Raw genomic sequence first — 20,482 nt, forward strand, 5'->3', positions numbered from 1 at the left:
ACAAAAACGGTACTCTGCATAAAATACTAGCTGTAAATAGTTACAAAAAATTGCAGTTTTCACGACTTGACAGTAAGGATTAAAGAAAATCATAAAAGTTGAATATAATTTAATGATTCAAGCAAAATTGCAGTATTTCAAATACAAACTTGTAATACAAAATATTACTACATCGGTATGGGAATAGTTGTTGATCCAAAAGTAGCACAAACATCAGCGTCAGCGGAGTCAAACTGGACATCTTATAGTTTTCGAGGTTTAACTTTAGCAGGAAGTACTTTGACCGTTGTGGACACTGATTTGGAACCTTGCAGGTTCTCGGCAGTACAGGTGTATGTTCCTTGGTCCACGTCCCTCACCTCATCCACCAGGAGGATGGACTGAGTCTGGTGTCTTGCCGAACCTCCACCCAGCGGGCGGATGCTCTCTAGCGTGTACGGAGGCCTCCCCATCTGGACAGTAAAAGCACCGTGATGACATGATGATGACACGCGTGAGTTACCTGCCGTGTAGCCTTATGACCTGCTGTCCGGGGTACTCCCATGTGATATCCACCGCCACATCCCTCTCGCCCGTCACTGTGCAGCTGACACGTAGATTATCACCAGTAGCCACTGAGCTCGCATTGGCTTGGATCACTGGGGCGGGGGGGGCCATTGGGTCTGAAAGGGCGTAATAATTGAGTGGTAAAGATGCAGAGTACTAACAACAGCGTGTTAGTAACTATGTTGGGGTACTGGTGCACCCACAATGAGTCACTGCCCAGTAAATACCAGCGGTTTAATTACATAATTGAAGTATCATGAAGTGACGTTTTGACATTTCTAAATATATGTTATTTTTTCCAGACACGTTAGAAGACCACTGGAAAGCTTACAAACCCTAATTAGCAGGTTTTACTATATTGGCAGCGACACTATGGAATTATGGGTGTGAATGCATGTTTGTCTATATGTGTCCTGTGATTGACTGGCAACCCGTCCACAGTGTACCCCGCCTTTTACTCAAAGTCAACTGGGATAGGCTGCAAGAAAATGGATTAAAGATGACCACACAACTGAACACAAAATGCAGAAAAAAAAAATAGATCTATGAGTCTAGAGAAGGTTATTAAGCCATTTCTTATGCTTTGGGACTCCAGCAAACCACAGTGAGAGCCATTATGCACAAATGGAGAAAACACAGAACAGTGTTGAACCTTCACAGGAGTGGCTGGCCAACCAAAATAAACCCCAGGAGAGCAGCATCGACTCATCCAAGAGGTCACAAAAGACCCCACAACATCCATTTCAGTTAAGGTCAGCGTTCATGACTCCATTTCTCCCTTAAAAAACTCAATTTTATATTCAGTTGTGTTGCCATTGAGTAATACTAAATCTGATGCTGTAAGAGACTCATTGCAAGTCACTTGATTGCAGTTGTTGAGATTGGCCCAACCTTTTTTTCTTCCTTAAAAAACTCCATTTTATATTCAGTTGTGTTGCCATTGAGTAATGCTAAATCTGATGCTGTAAGAGACTCATTGCAAGTCAGTTGATTGCAATTGTTGCCGCTAAGATTGGCCCAACCTTTTTTTCTCCCTTAAAAAACTAAATTTTATATTCAGTTGTGTTGCCATTGAGTAATACTAAATCTGATGCTGTAAGAGACTCATTGCAAGTCACTTGATTGCAGTTGTTGAGATTGGCCCAACCTTTTTTTCTTCCTTAAAAAACTCCATTTTATATTCAGTTGTGTTGCCATTGAGTAATGCTAAATCTGATGCTGTAAGAGACTCATTGCAAGTCACTTGATTGCAGTTGTTGAGATTGGCCCAACCTTTTTTTCTTCCTTAAAAAACTCCATTTTATATTCAGTTGTGTTGCCATTGAGTAATGCTAAATCTGATGCTGTAAGAGACTCATTGCAAGTCAGTTGATTGCAATTGTTGCCGCTAAGATTGGCCCAACTTTTTTTTCTCCCTTAAAAAAACTCAATTTTATATTCAGTTGTGTTGCCATTGAGTAATACTAAATCTGATGCTGTAAGAGACTCATTGCAAGTCAGTTGATTGCAGTTGTTGCCGCTAAGATTGGCCCAATCTTTTTTTCTCCCTTAAAAAACTCCATTTTATATTCAGTTGTGTTGCCATTGAGTAATACTAAATCTGATGCTGTAAGAGACTCATTGCAAGTCACTTGATTGCAGTTGTTGAGATTGGCCCAACCTTTTTTTCTTCCTTAAAAAACTCCATTTTATATTCAGTTGTGTTGCCATTGAGTAATGCTAAATCTGATGCTGTAAGAGACTCATTGCAAGTCAGTTGATTGCAATTGTTGCCGCTAAGATTGGCCCAACCTTTTTTTCTCCCTTAAAAAACTAAATTTTATATTCAGTTGTGTTGCCATTGAGTAATACTAAATCTGATGCTGTAAGAGACTCATTGCAAGTCAGTTGATTGCAGTTGTTGCCGCTAAGATTGGCCCAACCTTTTTTTCTCCCTTAAAAAATTCAATTTAATATTCAGTTGTGTTGCCATTGAGTAATACTAAATCTGATGCTGTAAGAGACTCGTTGCAAGTCAGTTGATTGCAGTTGTTGCCGCTAAGATTGGCCCAACCTTTTTTTCTCCCTTAAAAAACTCAATTTTATATTCAGTTGTGTTGCCATTGAGTAATACTAAATCTGATGCTGTAAGAGACTCATTGCAAGTCACTTGATTGCAGTTGTTGAGATTGGCCCAACCTTTTTTCTTCCTTAAAAAACTCCATTTTATATTCAGTTGTGTTGCCATTGAGTAATGCTAAATCTGATGCTGTAAGAGACTCATTGCAAGTCAGTTGATTGCAGTTGTTGCCGCTAAGATTGGCCCAATCTTTTTTTCTCCCTTAAAAAACTCCATTTTATATTCAGTTGTGTTGCCATTGAGTAATACTAAATCTGATGCTGTAAGAGACTCGTTGCAAGTCAGTTGATTGCAGTTGTTGCCGCTAAGATTGGCCCAACCTTTTTTTTCTCCCTTAAAAACTCAATTTTATATTCAATTGTGTTGCCATTGAGTAATACTAAATCTGATGCTGTAAGAGACTCATTGCAAGTCACTTGATTGCAGTTGTTGCCGCTAAGATTGGCCCAAACTTTTTTCTCCCTTAAAAAAACTCAATTTAATATTCAGTTGTGTTGCCATTGAGTAATACTAAATCTGATGCTGTAAGAGACTCATTGCAAGTCAGTTGATTGCAGTTGTTGAGATTGGCCCAACCTTTTTTTCTTCCTTAAATAACTCCATTTTATATTCAGTTGTGTTGCCATTGAGTAATACTAAATCTGATGCTGTAAGAGACTCGTTGCAAGTCAGTTGATTTCAGTTGTTGCCGCTAAGATTGGCCCAACCTTTTTTTTCTCCCTTAAAAACTCAATTTTATATTCAATTGTGTTGCCATTGAGTAATACTAAATCTGATGCTGTAAGAGACTCATTGCAAGTCACTTGATTGCAGTTGTTGCCGCTAAGATTGGCCCAAACTTTTTTCTCCCTTAAAAAAACTCAATTTAATATTCAGTTGTGTTGCCATTGAGTAATACTAAATCTGATGCTGTAAGAGACTCATTGCAAGTCAGTTGATTGCAGTTGTTGAGATTGGCCCAACCTTTTTTTCTTCCTTAAATAACTCCATTTTATATTCAGTTGTGTTGCCATTGAGTAATACTAAGTCTGATGCTGTAAGAGACTCATTGCAAGTCACTTGATTGCAGTTGTTGCCGCTAAGATTGGCCCAACCTTTTTTTCTCCCTTAAAAACTCAATTTTATATTCAATTGTGTTGCCATTGAGTAATACTAAATCTGATGCTGTAAGAGACTCATTGCAAGTCACTTGATTGCAGTTGTTGCCGCTAAGATTGGTCCAATCTTTTTTCTCCCTTAAAAAAACTCAATTTAATATTCAGTTGTGTTGCCATTGAGTAATACTAAATCTGATGCTGTAAGAGACTCATTGCAAGTCAGTTGATTGCAGTTGTTGAGATTGGCCCAACCTTTTTTTCTTCCTTAAATAACTCCATTTTATATTCAGTTGTGTTGCCATTGAGTAATACTAAGTCTGATGCTGTAAGAGACTCATTGCAAGTCACTTGATTGCAGTTGTTGCGATTGGCCCAACCTTTTTTTCTCCCTTAAAAAACTCCATTTTATATTCAGTTGTGTTGCCATTGAGTAATACTAAAACTGTTAACTCACAGTTGACATAGATGAGCATGTACTTGGTGGAGCTCTGCCTCAGCCCCCCCAGGCTGGCCACGCAGTACAAAGCTCCAGCGTGATACGGTCTCGGTCGATGGATCGTGAAGCCTTTCTTAACGTCGAAGGAGATCTCCGTCCCGTCCACTTCCACCTCCACAGGCGGGTACTCACGGTGCAGCGTCACTTTAGCTTCCGGTGAAGTCACCTGACAAGGAAGGCGCGTCGGCCAATTGGTTCTCAGCTGTATTACCTCGTAGTAGTCAGATGACGGAACAAAAAGCTCCTGTGGGTCTATTTTTGGAACATTCAAATAAATTAGCATAAATTTCAAAATAAATTGCAGCGTTGATTTTTTTACTGTACCGGTGAAGAAAACAAAGACTTTGCCGGCTTTGTCGTAGTCTTTTCTGCAGTCCGTGTCCTCACAGAACATAGGGTAGCAAGTGTACTCCCCTGTGTCGGCTCCTGTACTATTGACTAGCGTCAGAACTCCGTATCTCTCGTTCTGCACCATCCTGTGGCAGCAAACCAGGAAATAGTAAAAAAAAAAAAATAGTAAAACTTATAAAAGACGGGTATCAAACATGAATCTTACCTCAACCTGCCTTCGTCATCCTCCTCCAAATATGAAGGGACGCCCCACTGCACAGGTTTACCCCTGCACCTCAGCTCCAAAGTATCTCCAACCTGAACCTTTAGAGTCTCACCAACCTTGGTGAACCTACCTCTGTTTATTACCTTTGGGTGTCAGATATAAAGACGTTACAGACATAAAGGAAATGAGTGGTTATGTTCAAAGAAGGAGTTGTTGGTTAAATACCTGTGTAAGCAAGGTTTGGGCCTGCGCTGGAGCTTTAATCTTTGGTTTGGTTTTTACTGCTGGGGGTTCTTTGTGTGCTGCTTTCCCCACTTTCGGTTTGCTGGACTTGGCCTTCCTACCTGGACTCTTCTGCTCTTGAGCATCTTTGTGACAATAAGCTAAGCAATCGGAACAGATTTCATGAGGGGGCTTGAAAATGCTTTTTTGGACTTTTTTTTTTGGAAATTTCCGACAAATGGGCGGTCTAGTGGTTAGCGCGCAGACCTCACAGCTAGGAGACCAGGGTTCAATTCCACCCTCGGGCATCTCTGTGTGGCGTTTGCATGTTCTCCCCGTGCATGCGTGGGTTTTCTCCAGGTACTCCGGTTTCCTCCCACATTCCAAAAACATGCTAGGTTAATTAGCGACTACAAATTGTCCATAGGTATGAATGTGAGTGTGAATGGTTGTTTGACTGGACTGGTTGCCAGCTAATCACAGGGCACATATAGACAAACAACCATTCACACTCGACATAATGTTTTGGTCTGAAAAATCTTATGTAACTTTCATCAAACGTAGAATTACTGCAGCTTCTGCATGGACATTATCACCACACAGCTCCTCCGTTGTCCAATTTCAGGTCAACATTTGCAATAAAAGTGTGTGTTGATGATTCACCTTCTACTTGTCTCTTCAAATACCATTGTTGACTCGCAACCCAATCCAGGTTTAAGCTTTAGATACCCTTCTTAAACATATTCATTCATTCATTCATTTTCTACCGCTTTTTCCTCACAAGGGTCGCGGGGGTTGCTGGAGCCTATCCCAGTTGTCTTCAGGCGAGAGGCGGGGTACACCCTGGACTGGTCGCCAGCCAATCACAGGGCACATATAGACAAACAACCATTCACACTCGACATAATGTTTTGGTCTGAAAAATCTTATGTAACTTTCATCAAACGCAGAATTACTGCAGCTTCTGCTTGCACATTATCACCACACAGCTCCTCCATTGTCCAATTTCAGGTCAACATTTGCAACAAAAGTGTGTGTTGATGATTCGCCTTCTACTTGTCTCTTCAAATACCATTGTTGACTCGCAACCCAATCCAGGTTTAAGCTTTAGATACCCTTCTTAAACATATTTAAAGTATAAAATGGACAATTTGGAGTCGCTAATTAACCTAGCATGTTTTTGGAATGTGGGAGGAAACCGGAGTACCTGGAGAAAACCCACGCATGCACGGGGAGAACATGCAAACTCCACATAGAGATGGCCGAGGGTGGAATTGAACCCTGGTTTCTTAGCTGTGAGGTCTGCGCGCTAACCACTCGACCGGCGTAATTTAGCAGTCACACTCGTTAACATGCATAGATGCTGAGTTTGTTTGGGAACTTGATTACAGGGAATGATATTGTACGATAACCAAGACAATGTACTAAAACTGAGGTAGCCTAACTAACAATCACAAATCTGGAACGCCATCATGTATTTCCCCATTCCTGTCCCAAGTCAGTCAGTCTGTACATTCACAGAAGACCTTTGCAATCGGGGAAAAAAAATCACTTACCTAAATCACAGATCATGAAACAAATAAGAAGGGCGCCCAGCACCCGCCTCCACTTCCAACCAATCAAGTTCACCGAAGTCATGATACTGAATTACCAAAGCGGTCTGTGGTTCTTTAGACCCCACCGTTCAACACAAAATGCAAACTATCCAGAGCAAGGAGAAAGAACGAGGACAGGAGGAGGTGGGCAAAGCTCGTAAAAATGAGTGGTCAGCTGCTTTCCGCAATCACATGAGCGCTCCTTCTGAGAATGGCATTAGTACCCCAAATTCCTCCTGACTGGCTGAATGGACGCTTTCAAGCTTGTCTGGACCAATGAGGGCGCAAAAACAGAGGCCCCTCCATGTGGAATCACAGAGCCTGTTTGCTTAGCTGCTGGACTGGAAGTCTGCTAGCAGTGTGAGACAAACCTGTGGAAAAGCTTATTAAAAGCATTTGCTGTGCTGTAAAACCCATCCCTGCTTAGTACTTGGACTTACAAGTTTTTTAAACTTCGGTTTAAGAATTACTTTTGCCACTAGAGTTATGATGGAAGCGTTCCCGTTCCTAAAGGACTGTGACTAGGAATTGTAAATGTAACGTTTAACTAGCAATTACCTAGCGGAGGTTATATTTTTTCTGGCGTTTATCTCCTAGTTTGTTCATCCATCCTTTTTGGATGCCATTTATCCTCATTAGGGTCAGGGTTGTATGCTGGAGTCTATCCCAGCTGACTTCGGGCAAGAGGCAGGGTACATCCGGGACACTTAGCAAGGTGTTAGCATGCTAACATTAGCAAAGTAATAATTTTACCATTTTCATAGGTAGACACTATTATGCTTGATGTTAGCATGCTAACATTAGCAAAGCAGTAATTTTACCATTTTCATAGGTAGACACTATTATGCTCCATGTTAGCATGCTAACATGCGCATACACTTAGCACTACCATTCAAGGTGTTAGCATGCTAACATTAGTAAAGTAGTATTTTTACCATTTTCATAGGTAGACACTATTATGCTTGATGTTAGCATGCTAACATTAGCAAAGCAGTAATTTTACCATTTTCATAGGTAGACACTATTATGCTCCATGTTAGCATGCTAACATGCGCATACACTTAGCACTACCATTCAAGGGGTTAGCATGCTAACATTAGCAAAGTAGTAATTTTACCATTTTCATAGGTAGACACTATTATGCTTGATGTTAGCATGCTAACATTAGCAAAGCAGTAATTTTACCATTTTCATAGGTAGACACTATTATGCTCCATGTTAGCATGTTAACATGCGCATACACTTAGCACTACCATTCAAGGGGTTAGCATGCTAACATTAGCAAAGTAGTAATTTTACCATTTTCATAGGTAGACACTATTATGCTTGATGTTAGCATGCTAACATTAGCAAAGCAGTAATTTTACCATTTTCATAGGTAGACACTATTATGCTCCATGTTAGCATGCTAACATGCACATACACTTAGCACTACCATTCAAGGTGTTAGCATGCTAACATTAGCAAAGTAGTAATTTTACCATTTTCATAGGTAGACACTATTATGCTTGATGTTAGCATGCTAACATTAGCAAAGCAGTAATTTTACCATTTTCATAGGTAGACACTATTATGCTCCATGCTAGCATGCTAACATGCGCATACACTTAGCACTACCATTCAAGGTGTTAGCATGCTAACATTAGCAAAGTAGTAATTTTACCATTGTCATAGGTAGGCACTATTATGCTCGATGTTATCATGCGAACATGCGCATACACTTAGCACTACCATTCAAGGTGTTAGCATGCTAACATTAGCAAAGTAGTATTTTTACCATTTTCATAGGTAGACACTATTTTTGCTAGATGTTAGCATGCTAACATGCGCATACACTTAGCACTACCATTCAATGTGTTAGCATGCTAACATTGGCAAAGTAGTATTTTTACCATTTTCATAGTTAGACACTATTTTGCTAGATGTTAGCATGCTAACATGCGCATACACTTAGCACTACCATTCAAGGTGTTAGCATGCTAACATTAGCAAAGTAGTAATTTTACCATTTTTTATAGGTAGACACTATTATGCTCGATGTTAGCATGCTAACATGCGCATACACTTAGCACTACCATTCAAGGTGTTAGCATGCTAACATTAGCAAAGCAGTAATTTTACAATTTTCATAGGTAGACACTATTATGCTAGATGTTAGCATGCTTACGTGAACACTACCATTTGAGGTGTTAGCATGCTAATGTGCTAACATTAGCAGAATAGCATTGTTAGTCATTTTCATAGGAACACTATTATGCTAACATGAGCATACTAGCATTTTTTGCAATTTTTATGAATATGAACCTCAGGAGACACTTAGCGCTATCATGCTAGGCGTTAGCATGGTAACTGTAGTATGTTAGCATGCTGACATAATTATACTAAATTTAAAAATGAATGTAGGACTAGTATGTATGGCGTAAATCACAGAGTGGGGGGGCTATGGCGCTTTGTGAAATCTGCGCTCTCAGCATGCTTTTCAATTGCAACTTCTCAATTAATTTAATTACAATTTTTATTTATTTCTATTTTATTTTTCATGTAAATCATCGAACCGCCCATGCATTTTTTGCACTTTATGACTTTTTATCACAAAAACTACTTGAATAACCATCTTGAAAATATGAGTTTCTTTTTAATTAAAAGATACATTTACAATATATCATGAGAAAACATGTACACTCTTCATATTTACACTTTTGACACTTTGAAACAATGAATATTCGCATTGTCAACAGCAAAATAAAAAAAGGATTATTACATTCCGTATCGCCAAATCACAATTTAAGATTATTTACATACACTTCCAAAAGTACAAATAGTATTAGAAACAATTTTTTTTTACTTCATACATTTTATACAGTTTAAAAAGCACATAGTTACAGTATAAGAACTACTTTGCAATCAAAAGGCAAAACATGTAAATATGATTAACGATGGCACACATTGTGCAACCCGACAGTGGAAAAAAAAAAACACAAAATTTAATGCTCACGGTAATTTGAACTGCATGAAAACTGTGATAAAGTACTCATGCTTAACCAGCAGCGACACGCGTCGTTACACACAATTCCAAAACAGTGACTCACTGTAACATCTTTTCATCTTCGCCCACAGCGGCTTAGAATTTGTCTTCTTTAAAGATGCTCTTGTCCGTCTTTTCGCTGATGCTTTCAATGGCCGGCAGGTTGGATTTGAGCCGCTGCCTCTGAACACTGTAATGCAGCCCGTAACCAAAATAGATGACGAGTCCTGCAGAGACACCGCGTTACAGCTCATAGGCTTGACAAATCAAATAAAATAAACTTTATTTGTATAGCACTTTTTTTTTTTGCAAAGACATGCAACACAAAGTGCTTTATTATTAGAATTAAAAACAATTACCACAATTAAAAGGAAAAATAAATACTAAGAAATTCTTTAATCCCGAGTATCGCCTCACCAACGGCCATCCAGATGGCGTAGCGTACCCACGTGGCGCCTTCTAACTGGAACATGAGGTAGACGTTGATAAGCGTACTCACTATGGGCAGTGCAGGTAGCATGGGCACCTAAACGAGTACATAAAAACACATATTAGTACTCAGATTCTGCATTCCCGTGTACGTATATACGTACTCACCATGAAGGATGCCTTGGTGGCGTTCTGTGGGTGCCTCCAAATGAGGAACACGCTAAGTAGCAGTACAACGGAGAACACGCAGACGAGTGTGATGCTCCACGCTTCCATAGCGGATAACGCATCAATACCCAGACTGAGTGTGATGCACAACGCGGCCACGCATGCAACTGCACACACAATACGAGTTAATGAATTAATGAGTTAATTAATTAATCCGATGAATGTGTGCTCACCGGAGACTAAAATCAGAACAGTGACTGTTCTTGAGGTGAATGAATTTGGAGATGATGCAGGCTTCAGGAAGCCAAACTTGGTGTTGCTCTCAATGATTTGAAGTTCTCGGCCTTGGGATGGATCCATCTGGTACCTTGAATGATATCCAAGTAAAAGTACAGTAAAATGCAGGCTGATTTGCCAACAAATATTAATGAAGCTATTGTTGGAACCTCAGAATTAGGATGCAAATGGCCACCAGTGTGTAGGCAAACAAGGTACCGATGGACATCATCTCCACCAAGGCGTCCAGGTCGAACAGGAGAGCCATGATGGCTGAAAAGTAATGAAACTTGTCCTAGTCGCGTTTACATGCATGTTTCTGGACCGGAGTACTCGGATTAAAATTAAAATAATAATTTTGTTATAGAAATGTTTACCTGCTACAGTCCCAGATGATATGGTAGCCACTGCAGGACTACCTCTGGAAGTGACTTTGGTCAGGGGTTGGAAAAGGAGCCCGTCTCTTGCCATGGCAAACATCACTCTCGGCATCGGGAACATGGAACCCAATAGGCTGCACACACAAACGCAAAAAGGGTGTTATTATTATTATTATTATTATTATTATTATTATTATTATTATTATTATTATTATTATTATTATTATTATTATTATTATGTGAGATGATGCACTATTATGCTCGATGTTAGCATGCTAACATGCGCATACACTTAGCACTACCATTCAAGGTGTTAGCATGCTAACATTAGCAAAGTAGTAATTTTACCATTGTCATAGGTAGACACTATTATGCTCGATGTTATCATGCTAACATGCGCATACACTTAGCACTACCATTCAATGTGTTAGCATGCTAACATTAGCATAGTAGTAATTTTCCCATTTTAATAGGTAGACACTATTATGCTCGATGTTATCATGCTAACATGCGCATACACTTAGCACTACCATTCAAGGTGTTAGCATGCTAACATTAGCAAAGTAGTAATTTTACCATTGTCATAGGTAGACACTATTATGCTCGATGTTAGCATGCTAACAGGCAGATAAACTGAGCAATACCATTCAAGGTGTTAGCATGCTAACATTAACAAAGTAGTATAGGCTGCACACACAAACGCAAAAAGGGTGTTATTATTATTATTATTATTATTATGTGAGATGATGCAATATTGATTCATAAGTACCTGGTGGACAGAGCACACAGTGACCCGACTGCTACTACATATTTGGCAGGACCCCAGCCGATATAGTCAAAAGCGACGGGCAGGGGGCTTTTTTGGCTGAGCATGTAGTAAGGCATCATCATGGTGAGCGCAGCGGAAACGGCAAAGTAGGCCAGGAAACAGATAAGTAAAGAGGCCACAATCCCAACCGGGACCGACTTTTGAGGGTTCTTCACCTCCTCACCTGAGAAGAGTTTGGACACATGTAGAATCCATAAAAAAAATTAATGCATGATCTCCACATATTTTATCTAATGAATGCTCAGTGTTGCCAGATAAATAATTAACATCCCCCAGTCAGTCTTCTCACCTGTCGTCGCGATGCAGTCAAATCCCACAAAAGCATAGAAGCAAGTCGCCGCACCAGCCAGGGTTCCACTGATGCCATACGGCATAAATCCACCCACGCCATACACGCTTGTCAGATTAGCGGTGGTGCTCAGGTTACTGCGCAAAACAGCGTCCATTATCTTATTAGCGTGTTTACTGTACTGTACTGTAATCTGCAATGTGATGATAGCTTATCTGTCAATAAGAGGATGCCGCTATGCACCCAAATACAAACAGCATTGTAGCAATCTTTGACTTTACTGGAGCTCAGCCGTGGCGTTAAGGAGCGTGTCTTCACTGATTTGCCAGTTGGAGATGTCCCCCTTGATGAAGCCGGAGATGGCCACAAAGACCAGCACCAGGATGTTGACTCCAGTGAAGATCTTGTTGATGGTGGTTGATTCTTTCACCCCAAAGGAGAGCACACCTTTGAAAAAAAGACCTGATATTAAATTGACATGCTTATTTATTAGTTAATCACGGCCCTGCAGATTTTTGGTGAAAATTTTAATTTATTTTTTATTTTTTATTATTATTATTATTATTTTTTTTTATTTATTTTTTTTTTATTTATTTTTTTTTATTTTTTATTTTTTATTTTTTATTTTTTATTTTTTATTTTTTATTTTTTATTTTTTATTTTTTATTTTTTATTTTTTATTTTTTATTTTTTATTTTTTATTTTTTATTTTAATTAATTAAAATAATTAATTTTTAATGATTTAATTATTTTTTTAATGATTTAATTTTTTAAGTCTAACAATTTATGTTAATACTGGTACAATGCACAACACATATGTACCGTTTTTACATGTTTATCTCTTTATGCTTTTTGTACAGTGGTCCTTGAACGCACCATGACTCCGATTCCACTTGTTCATCCATCATCTTACATTATAATTCATTAGTGGTGAGTACCTATACATTTTATACTTTAAATATGTTCAAGAAGGGTATATAAAGCTTAAACCTGGATTGGGTTACGAGTAAACAATGGCATTTGAAGAGACAAGTAGAAGGTGAATCATCAACACACACTTTTATTGCAAATGTTGACCAGAAATTGGACAATGGAGGAGCCGTGTGGTGATAATGTCCAAGCAGAAGCTGCAGTAATTCTGCGTTTGATCAAAGTTACATCATATTTTTCAGATCAAAACATTATGTCGAGTGTGAATGGTTGTTTGTCTATATGTGCCCTGTGATTGGCTGGCCACTAGTCCAGCATGTACCCCGCCTCTCGCCCGAAGACAGCTGGGATAGGCTCCAGCACCAACTTACCTACTTAGCTGTCTTTCTTAAGGTGGAGTCATGAACACTGACCTTAACTGAGGCCACTGAGGCCTGCAGTTGTTTGGATGTTGATGTGGGGTCTTTTGTGACCTCTTGGATTACTTACTTCCTTGTACGGCATGCTAAGCATCACAGGTACTGTAGTTTTTTTAACGTAAAACTAATCTATTTTCCATGTACCTTTACATAACTACACATTAACATAAATGATTAGTAGTAGCAACTGCAACTTTTATCATTTTTAGTGTTTTGTTTGTCATGTAGCTTAGTTCATGCATGCAAGGTTAAAATATTTCAAAATGTACCCTATATTTTGGAATCAAAATTAATGTTAAAATAAACCCAATATCATATATGGCGACACCTCTAATCTACTGTATTGTATGATGTATGCAGGTTGCATTACCAGATAGGAGCATAATGAGACAAGCTGCAAAGACATCTGGGTAGGGTGCCAATCCTGGAAGGCCCATCGGTGCATTTTCTTCAAAGTACTTGGACATGACACCCCCAATGAGGTCATCAAACGTCCCGCTCCAGGCTAACGCAACACTCGACGTCCCTGCAGAAAGTTAGTCGAAAAATGCAACCCATTGAGTCATCACTTAAGTGCTGTCATAAAGAGATTAATGTTGATTTCCTTCCTGGCATCCGCTACACTTTAGACTTAGGTTTTATGGTCTTATTTACATGGCTGTAATCCTGAGGACAGGTGTCCGTCAAAGTGTTGTTGTTGAAGAATCTGCTTCTAAAGCAGGTGAAAGACCACATTATGTCTCATGTGGATGGTTGATCATTATGGGCTTGCTCAGTCATGCAAGCCCCATAGACTGCTGCTTAGCAGCTGTCTATGGGGCTGTCTTTACGGCTCATTTTTTAGATAAACTTCTCAACTCTCTCTGTGGCTAAATGCTAATTGCTAGCATGTTAGCATTTAAGCATTTAAAGGCAAATACACACATGGCATGATGTAGGGAGGTTATAGGACAACCTTGGCACTTTCTAAACTTGAGGCCCTCTCGCTAGGTGCTAGCATGATGACTGTTAGCATGTTAGCATTTAAGCTAATTTACTCATGTCCAAAGGCAAATACACACATGGCATGATGTAGGAAGGTTACAGGACAACCTTGGCACTTTCTAAACTTGAGGCCCTCTTGCTAGGTGCTAGCATGATGACTGTTAGCATGTTAGCATTTAAGCTAATTTACTCATGTCTAAAGGCAAATAGACACATGGCATGATGTAGGAAAGTTATAGGACAACCTTGGCACTTTCTAAACTTGAGGCCCTCTCGCTAGGTGCTAGCATGATGACTGTTAGCATGTTAGCATTTAAGTTAATTTACTCATGTCTAAAGGCAAATACACACATGGCATGATGTAGGAAGGTTATAGGACAACCTTGGCACCTTCTAAACTTGAGGCCCTCTTGCTAGGTGCTAGCATGATGACTGTTAGCATGTTAGCATTTTAGCTAATTTACTCATGTCTAAAGGCAAATACACACATGGCATGATGTAGGAAAGTTAGAGGACAACCTTGGCACTTTCTAAACTTGAGGCCCTCTCGCTAGGTGCTAGCATGATGACTGTTAGCATGTTAGCATTTAAGCTAATTTACTCATGTCTAAAAGTAAATAGACACATGGCATGATGTAGGGAGGTTATAGGACAACCTTGGCACTTTCTAAACTTGAGGCCCTCTTGCTAGGTGCTAGCATGATGACTGTTAGCATGTTAGCATTTTAGCTAGTTTACTCATGTCTAAAGGCAAATACACACATGGCATGATGTAGGGAGGTTATAGGACAACCTTGGCACTTTCTAAACTTGAGGCCTTCTCGCTAGGTGCTAGCATGATGACTGTTAGCATGTTAGCATTTAAGCTAATTTACTCATGTCTAAAGGCAAATACACACATGGCATGATGTAGGGAGGTTATAGGACAACCTTGGCACTTTCTAAACTTGAAGCCCTCTTGCTAGGTGCTAGCATGATGACTGTTAGCATGTTAGCATTTTAGCTAATTTACTCATTTCTAAAGGCAAATAGACACATGGCATGATGTAGGAAGGTTACAGGACAACCTTGGCACTTTCTAAACTTGAGGCCCTCTTGCTAGGTGCTAGCATGATGACTGTTAGCATGTTAGCATTTAAGCTAATTTACTCATGTCTAAAGGCAAATACACACATGGCATGATGTAGGAAGGTTAGAGGACAACCTTGGCACTTTCTAAACTTGAGGCCCTCTTGCTAGGTGCTAGCATGATGACTGTTAGCATGTTAGCATTTTAGCTAATTTACTCATGTCTAAAGGCAAATACACACATGGCATGATGTAGGGAGGTTATAGGACAACCTTGGCACTTTCTAAACTTGAGGCCCTCTTGCTAGGTGCTAGCATGATGACTGTTAGCATGTTAGCATTTTAGCTAATTTACTCATTTCTAAAGGCAAATAGACACATGGCATGATGTAGGAAGGTCATAGGACAACCTTGGCACTTTCTAAACTTGAGGCCCTCTTGCTAGGTGCTAGCATGATGACTGTTAGCATGTTAGCATTTTAGCTAATTTACTCATTTCTAAAGGCAAATAGACACATGGCATGATGTGGGGACACTATGGGACTGCATCAACCTTTTCGGTACTTGAGGCTGTCTTGCTAGGTGCTAGCATGATGACTGTTAGCATGTTAGCATTTTAGCTAATTTACTCATTTCTAAAGGCAAATAGACACATGGCATAATGTGGGGACACTATGGGACTGCTTCAACCTTTTCAGTACTTGAGGCTGTCTTGCTAGGTGCTAGCATGATGACTGTTAGCATGTTAGCATTTTAGCTAATTTACTCATTTCTAAAGGCAAATAGACACATGGCATGATGTGGGGACACTATGGGACTGCATCAACCTTTTCGGTACTTGAGGCTGTCTTGCTAGGTGCTAGCATGATGACTGTTAGCATGTTAGCATTTTAGCTAATTTACTCATTTCTAAAGGCAAATAGACACATGGCATAATGTGGGGACACTATGGGACTGCTTCAACCTTTTCAGTACTTGAGGCTGTCTTGCTAGGTGCTAGCATGATGACTGTTAGCATGTTAGCATTTAAGCTAATTTACTCATTTCTAAAGGCAAATAGACACATGGCATGATGTGGGGACACTATGGGACTGCATCAACCTTTTCGGTACTTGAGGTTGTCTTGCTAGGTGCTAGCATGATGACTGTTAGCATGTTAGCATTTTAGCTAATTTACTCATTTCTAAAGGCAAATAGACACATGGCATGATGTGGGGACACTATGGGACTGCTTCAACCTTTTTGGTACTTGAGGCTGTCTTGCTAGGTGCTAGCATGATGACTGTTAGCATGTTAGCATTTTAGCTAATTTACTCATTTCTAAAGGCAAATAGACACATGGCATGATGTGGGGACACTATGGGACTGCATCAACCTTTTCGGTACTTGAGGCTGTCTTGCTAGGTGCTAGCATGATGACTGTTAGCATGTTAGCATTTTAGCTAATTTACTCATTTCTAAAGGCAAACAGACACATGGCATATTGTGGGGACACTATGGGACTGCATCAACCTTTTCGGTACTTGAGGCTGTCTTGCTAGGTGCTAGCATGATGACTGTTAGCATGTTAGCATTTAAGCTAATTTACTCATTTCTAAAGGCAAATAGACACATGGCATGATGTGGGGACACTATGGGACTGCATCAACCTTTTCGGTCTTGCTAGGTGCTAGCACGGCAGCCGTTGGCGCACCGGGCCCGAGGTTCACAGCACAGGTGGCAAGCCCATCAAAATTTCCGCGGGAATTTTCTAGTTTATACTATGTTCTCAGTGGCTTAATATGTTACGTAAGATATGATTTAGACATGGCATCAATCAAAATGCATTACTAATAAGCAACAACAATGACTGATGATAAAAGATGTAGTGAACTTGCCTATGACATAGGAGAGAAGCAGATTCCATCCGGTGATAAAAGCCAGCAGCTCCCCAACTGTCACGTAGCTGTACAGGTACGCCGATCCCGTTTTAGGAACTCTGGACCCAAACTCTGCATAACAGAGTCCGGCAAATATGGATGCCAGTGCAGCGATGAAGAACGAGATGATTATGCTGGGCCCGGCTGTGTCTCTGGCCACTTCTCCAGAGAGGACATAGACGCCGGCGCCCAGGGTGCTTCCCACGCCGAGGGCCACCAGGTCCAGCGTGGTGAGGCATCGTTTAAAGGTGGACTGCTCCCCTTCTGGTTCCAATGGTTTCCTCCGGGAGAGGCTCGCCAAAAGTGCCTTGAGGGTGGCGCACGCCATGCTTAGGCTCGGGATGCAGAGATGAGGGAATTTGAGAGGAAGACACAGGTGGGAATGCTGCTGGATATCACGGAGAGGGGAGAGGGAGTGAGTGGAAGAAGGGGCGGAAGAGAGGGATGGGAAGGGCGGATCAACTCAGTCTCAGTGAATAATTGTCAGGTCAGCCCTGCGGTTTAGGACTTTAAAACAGGATATCAAAACAACTATTATGTAATATTCATATTTTTCTTTGTAGGGCGAACAAATTTAAATGTTGGTAAGTAACAATCCAACTGAACACAAAATGCAGTTAATACAGTTTTACTTAATTAATTTTTTGTTTTGTGAAGTAATGACTCCCTCCTAAACCTAATAACCAGTTGACCAACTGCAATCAAGCATTTACGCTAACTTGCAATGAGTCTCTTACAGCGTTGTAGAGGACTTAAGCCCCACTCATCTTTGCAGAATTGTTGTAATTCAGCCACACTGGAGGTTTTTCTAGCACGAAGAGTCTTTTTAAGGTCATGCAACAGCATCTCAATAGGATTCAGATCAGGACTTTGACCAGGCCACTTCAAGGTCTTTGTTTTGTTTTACTTCAGTCATTCAGAGGTGGACTCGCTGGTGTGTTTTGAATTATTGTCCTGCTGTAGAACCCAATTTTTTTGGTAGACAGCAGGTGCTGAAGCAGCAAAACAGCCTCAGACCATTATACTACCACCGCCGTGTTTTACTGTTGGTATGGTGTTCTTTTTCTGAAATGCATCAGATGTAATGGGACACACACCTTCCAAAAAGTTGCCTCATTAGACCCCAAAGTATTTTCCCAAAGTTCTTAGCCATCATCAAGATGTTTTTGAGACGAGTTTTTATGTTATTTTTGTTCAGCAATGTTTTTTCCCAGTTTCTTTATTAAGGTGGAGTCATGAACACTGACCTTAACTGAGGCCTGTTCTTTAGATGTTGTTGTGGGGTCTTTTGTGACCTCTTGGATCAGCCGTTGCTGCTCTTTTGTGGTCATTTTGGTTGATTGACCACTCCTGGGAATGTTCGCCACTCGCTATTGGGGATATTAGCTCTCACTGTGGTTTGCTGGAGTCCCAAAGCTTTATAAATTGCTTTATAATATTTTCCAAAGTGATAGATCTCAATTAATCCTAGTTAAGTTACGTTTGAACAAGGTAGAAATCATTTTTTCACACAAGGCCATGTAGATTTGGATTTTTTTTCCCCCTTAATTATAAAATATGTCATTAAAAACCTGCATTTTGTTTTCTGTTGCATTGTCGTTGAGGATAATTTACATTAATTTGATGGTTTGAAGCATTTAAGTGTCACACCACTGCACATAGATATAGAGTATATGAAGTGATATGGTCTAAGCATAGTTCAACCACCATAATTCCACATAATTACATCATTATGATACAGTATAATGCGGAAAAAGCAGCTTTTGCTGACATCAACAATTATCCCAACACTTGATAACAATAAAATATATTGAATATCCTCACCTCATCAGTGCAGGATCACATCAGAAGATAAACTCAGTTGGAGTTAGGATGGGTTATGCTCAATGACAGCTATAAACAAATAAAATAATTCCATGAGTACACACTGAGAGATAAGAGTAAAAGGTGTGGTGGATGTACAATCTCACTCAGAAGGAATTCTTTAACATGTGCATTTTGCAAAAAGCACCACTTAAAATATAGTAAATGAAATAAAATCAGCTCGGTTGGATTTTGCAAACTTCTTTGCAAAAGTAGCGACCCTGAGAGTTAATGAGAAACGGGAGCACAAAGCAGCATTCATGGCTCATGCATTGCACACTTTCTCTACACCAGCAGTAGCTTTCACCTCCTCATCCACTAACGGAGGGATTTCAGCCCACCTAATCCCTCCTGGCATCAAACTTCGGCAGGCGTGAGGCAACTGGAAAAGCAGCCTGTGTGTACACTTTTCAGGCTACCTTTGACCAAACTTAACACTTGGCCTTGCTTATATGCTGAGATATGCTTTTTTTTTTTACAGGCGAGATAACGCTTATTAACAACTATTGCACATGTAACATTACAGCTTTGTCATCATTGTTATTTTACAGGATTACTGTCGCCTGTTATTCATTTTGATTATTCATAAATGAAAATCTGAGATTTCAGAAACACATTCTGATGATATTCTTATTTTCTACATAATAAGATATCTGCATGTTGTACTGTACCTTGTCTTCTATGCCCCCGAGGAGTGGCTCGGTTGCTGTCAAAACAGCCAAATGAGGCCGCGGTATCAGTGCTGCTGACTTGGATGAAGGATTGAATGTGTTTTTTTTTTTTAAACTGCAATACAGTACATACAAGAGTGACCACTGAGACCCTCCCACTCTATGGAATTACTTACAAAGTAGCCTTTCTTGCTCCCTTGTTTGGGATCATAATGTCCTCATTATTGGAAAGACGCACAGCTGTGCACAAAATATCCCTGTGAGAATCTCAAAAATGCTCTTGTGGGGAATTTATATGCAATGATATATTTATTTGATTCAATAGTGTTCCATATTTGGAGTGTACTTCAATGGAACACCATGAAGTTCTGCTCTACATTCGGTTACTGTGACACAACTCCAACGTATCATTTTTTTTTTTCGAAATTAAAATGCTTTTCTCTAGTTTGGGGGTGGTAATTAGCTGAAAAAAATACTCTACAGCAGGGGTCTCAAACCTGCGGCCCGCGGGCCAAATGTGGCCCGCAGGACACTAGTTTGAGGCCCCTGCCTTGATATGAAAGTTTAATGTTAGTGCGGCCCGCACAAGTTTGATATGGAT

At 40.0% G+C, this 20,482-nt stretch overlaps 3 protein-coding genes across 4 annotated transcripts in view; 1 reads left to right on the forward strand and 2 right to left on the reverse strand.

Annotated features, from left to right (window-relative positions):
* anxa6 (annexin A6) overlaps positions 1-20,482 on the forward strand; it is a 59,125-nt gene that overhangs the window by 20,968 nt on the left and 17,675 nt on the right. For both annotated transcript variants that reach the window (XM_078788324.1, XM_078788325.1), the window contains exons 2-3: positions 12,888-12,957; positions 13,737-13,911. The gene's annotated coding sequence lies outside the window, so the exon portion shown is untranslated. The remainder of the gene's footprint in view (positions 1-12,887; positions 12,958-13,736; positions 13,912-20,482) is intronic.
* LOC131110113 (platelet-derived growth factor receptor-like protein) lies at positions 95-6,852 on the reverse strand. The gene is made up of 7 exons (XM_058062837.2): positions 6,593-6,852; positions 5,040-5,197; positions 4,815-4,957; positions 4,583-4,734; positions 4,217-4,510; positions 523-662; positions 95-452 (listed from the first exon to the last, which is right to left on the reverse strand). The coding sequence occupies exons 1-7, from the start codon at positions 6,672-6,674 to the stop codon at positions 243-245; spliced, it is 1,179 nt and encodes a 392-aa protein (XP_057918820.2). The 5' UTR covers positions 6,675-6,852; the 3' UTR covers positions 95-242.
* On the reverse strand, positions 9,317-19,242 carry LOC131110112 (cationic amino acid transporter 2). Its single transcript, XM_058062836.2, has 12 exons — positions 19,172-19,242; positions 17,306-17,732; positions 13,747-13,902; positions 12,309-12,474; positions 12,028-12,164; positions 11,679-11,901; positions 10,907-11,043; positions 10,700-10,802; positions 10,487-10,620; positions 10,254-10,420; positions 10,074-10,182; positions 9,317-9,883 (listed from the first exon to the last, which is right to left on the reverse strand). The coding sequence occupies exons 2-12, from the start codon at positions 17,673-17,675 to the stop codon at positions 9,753-9,755; spliced, it is 1,833 nt and encodes a 610-aa protein (XP_057918819.2). The 5' UTR covers positions 17,676-17,732; positions 19,172-19,242; the 3' UTR covers positions 9,317-9,752.

The sequence above is a fragment of the Doryrhamphus excisus genome, linkage group LG22 (assembly GCF_037039965.1).
Source record: "Doryrhamphus excisus strain RoL-2023G ecotype Guam linkage group LG22, RoL_Dexc_Guam_v1.1, whole genome shotgun sequence".
Taxonomy (NCBI): Eukaryota; Metazoa; Chordata; class Actinopteri; order Syngnathiformes; family Syngnathidae; genus Doryrhamphus; species Doryrhamphus excisus.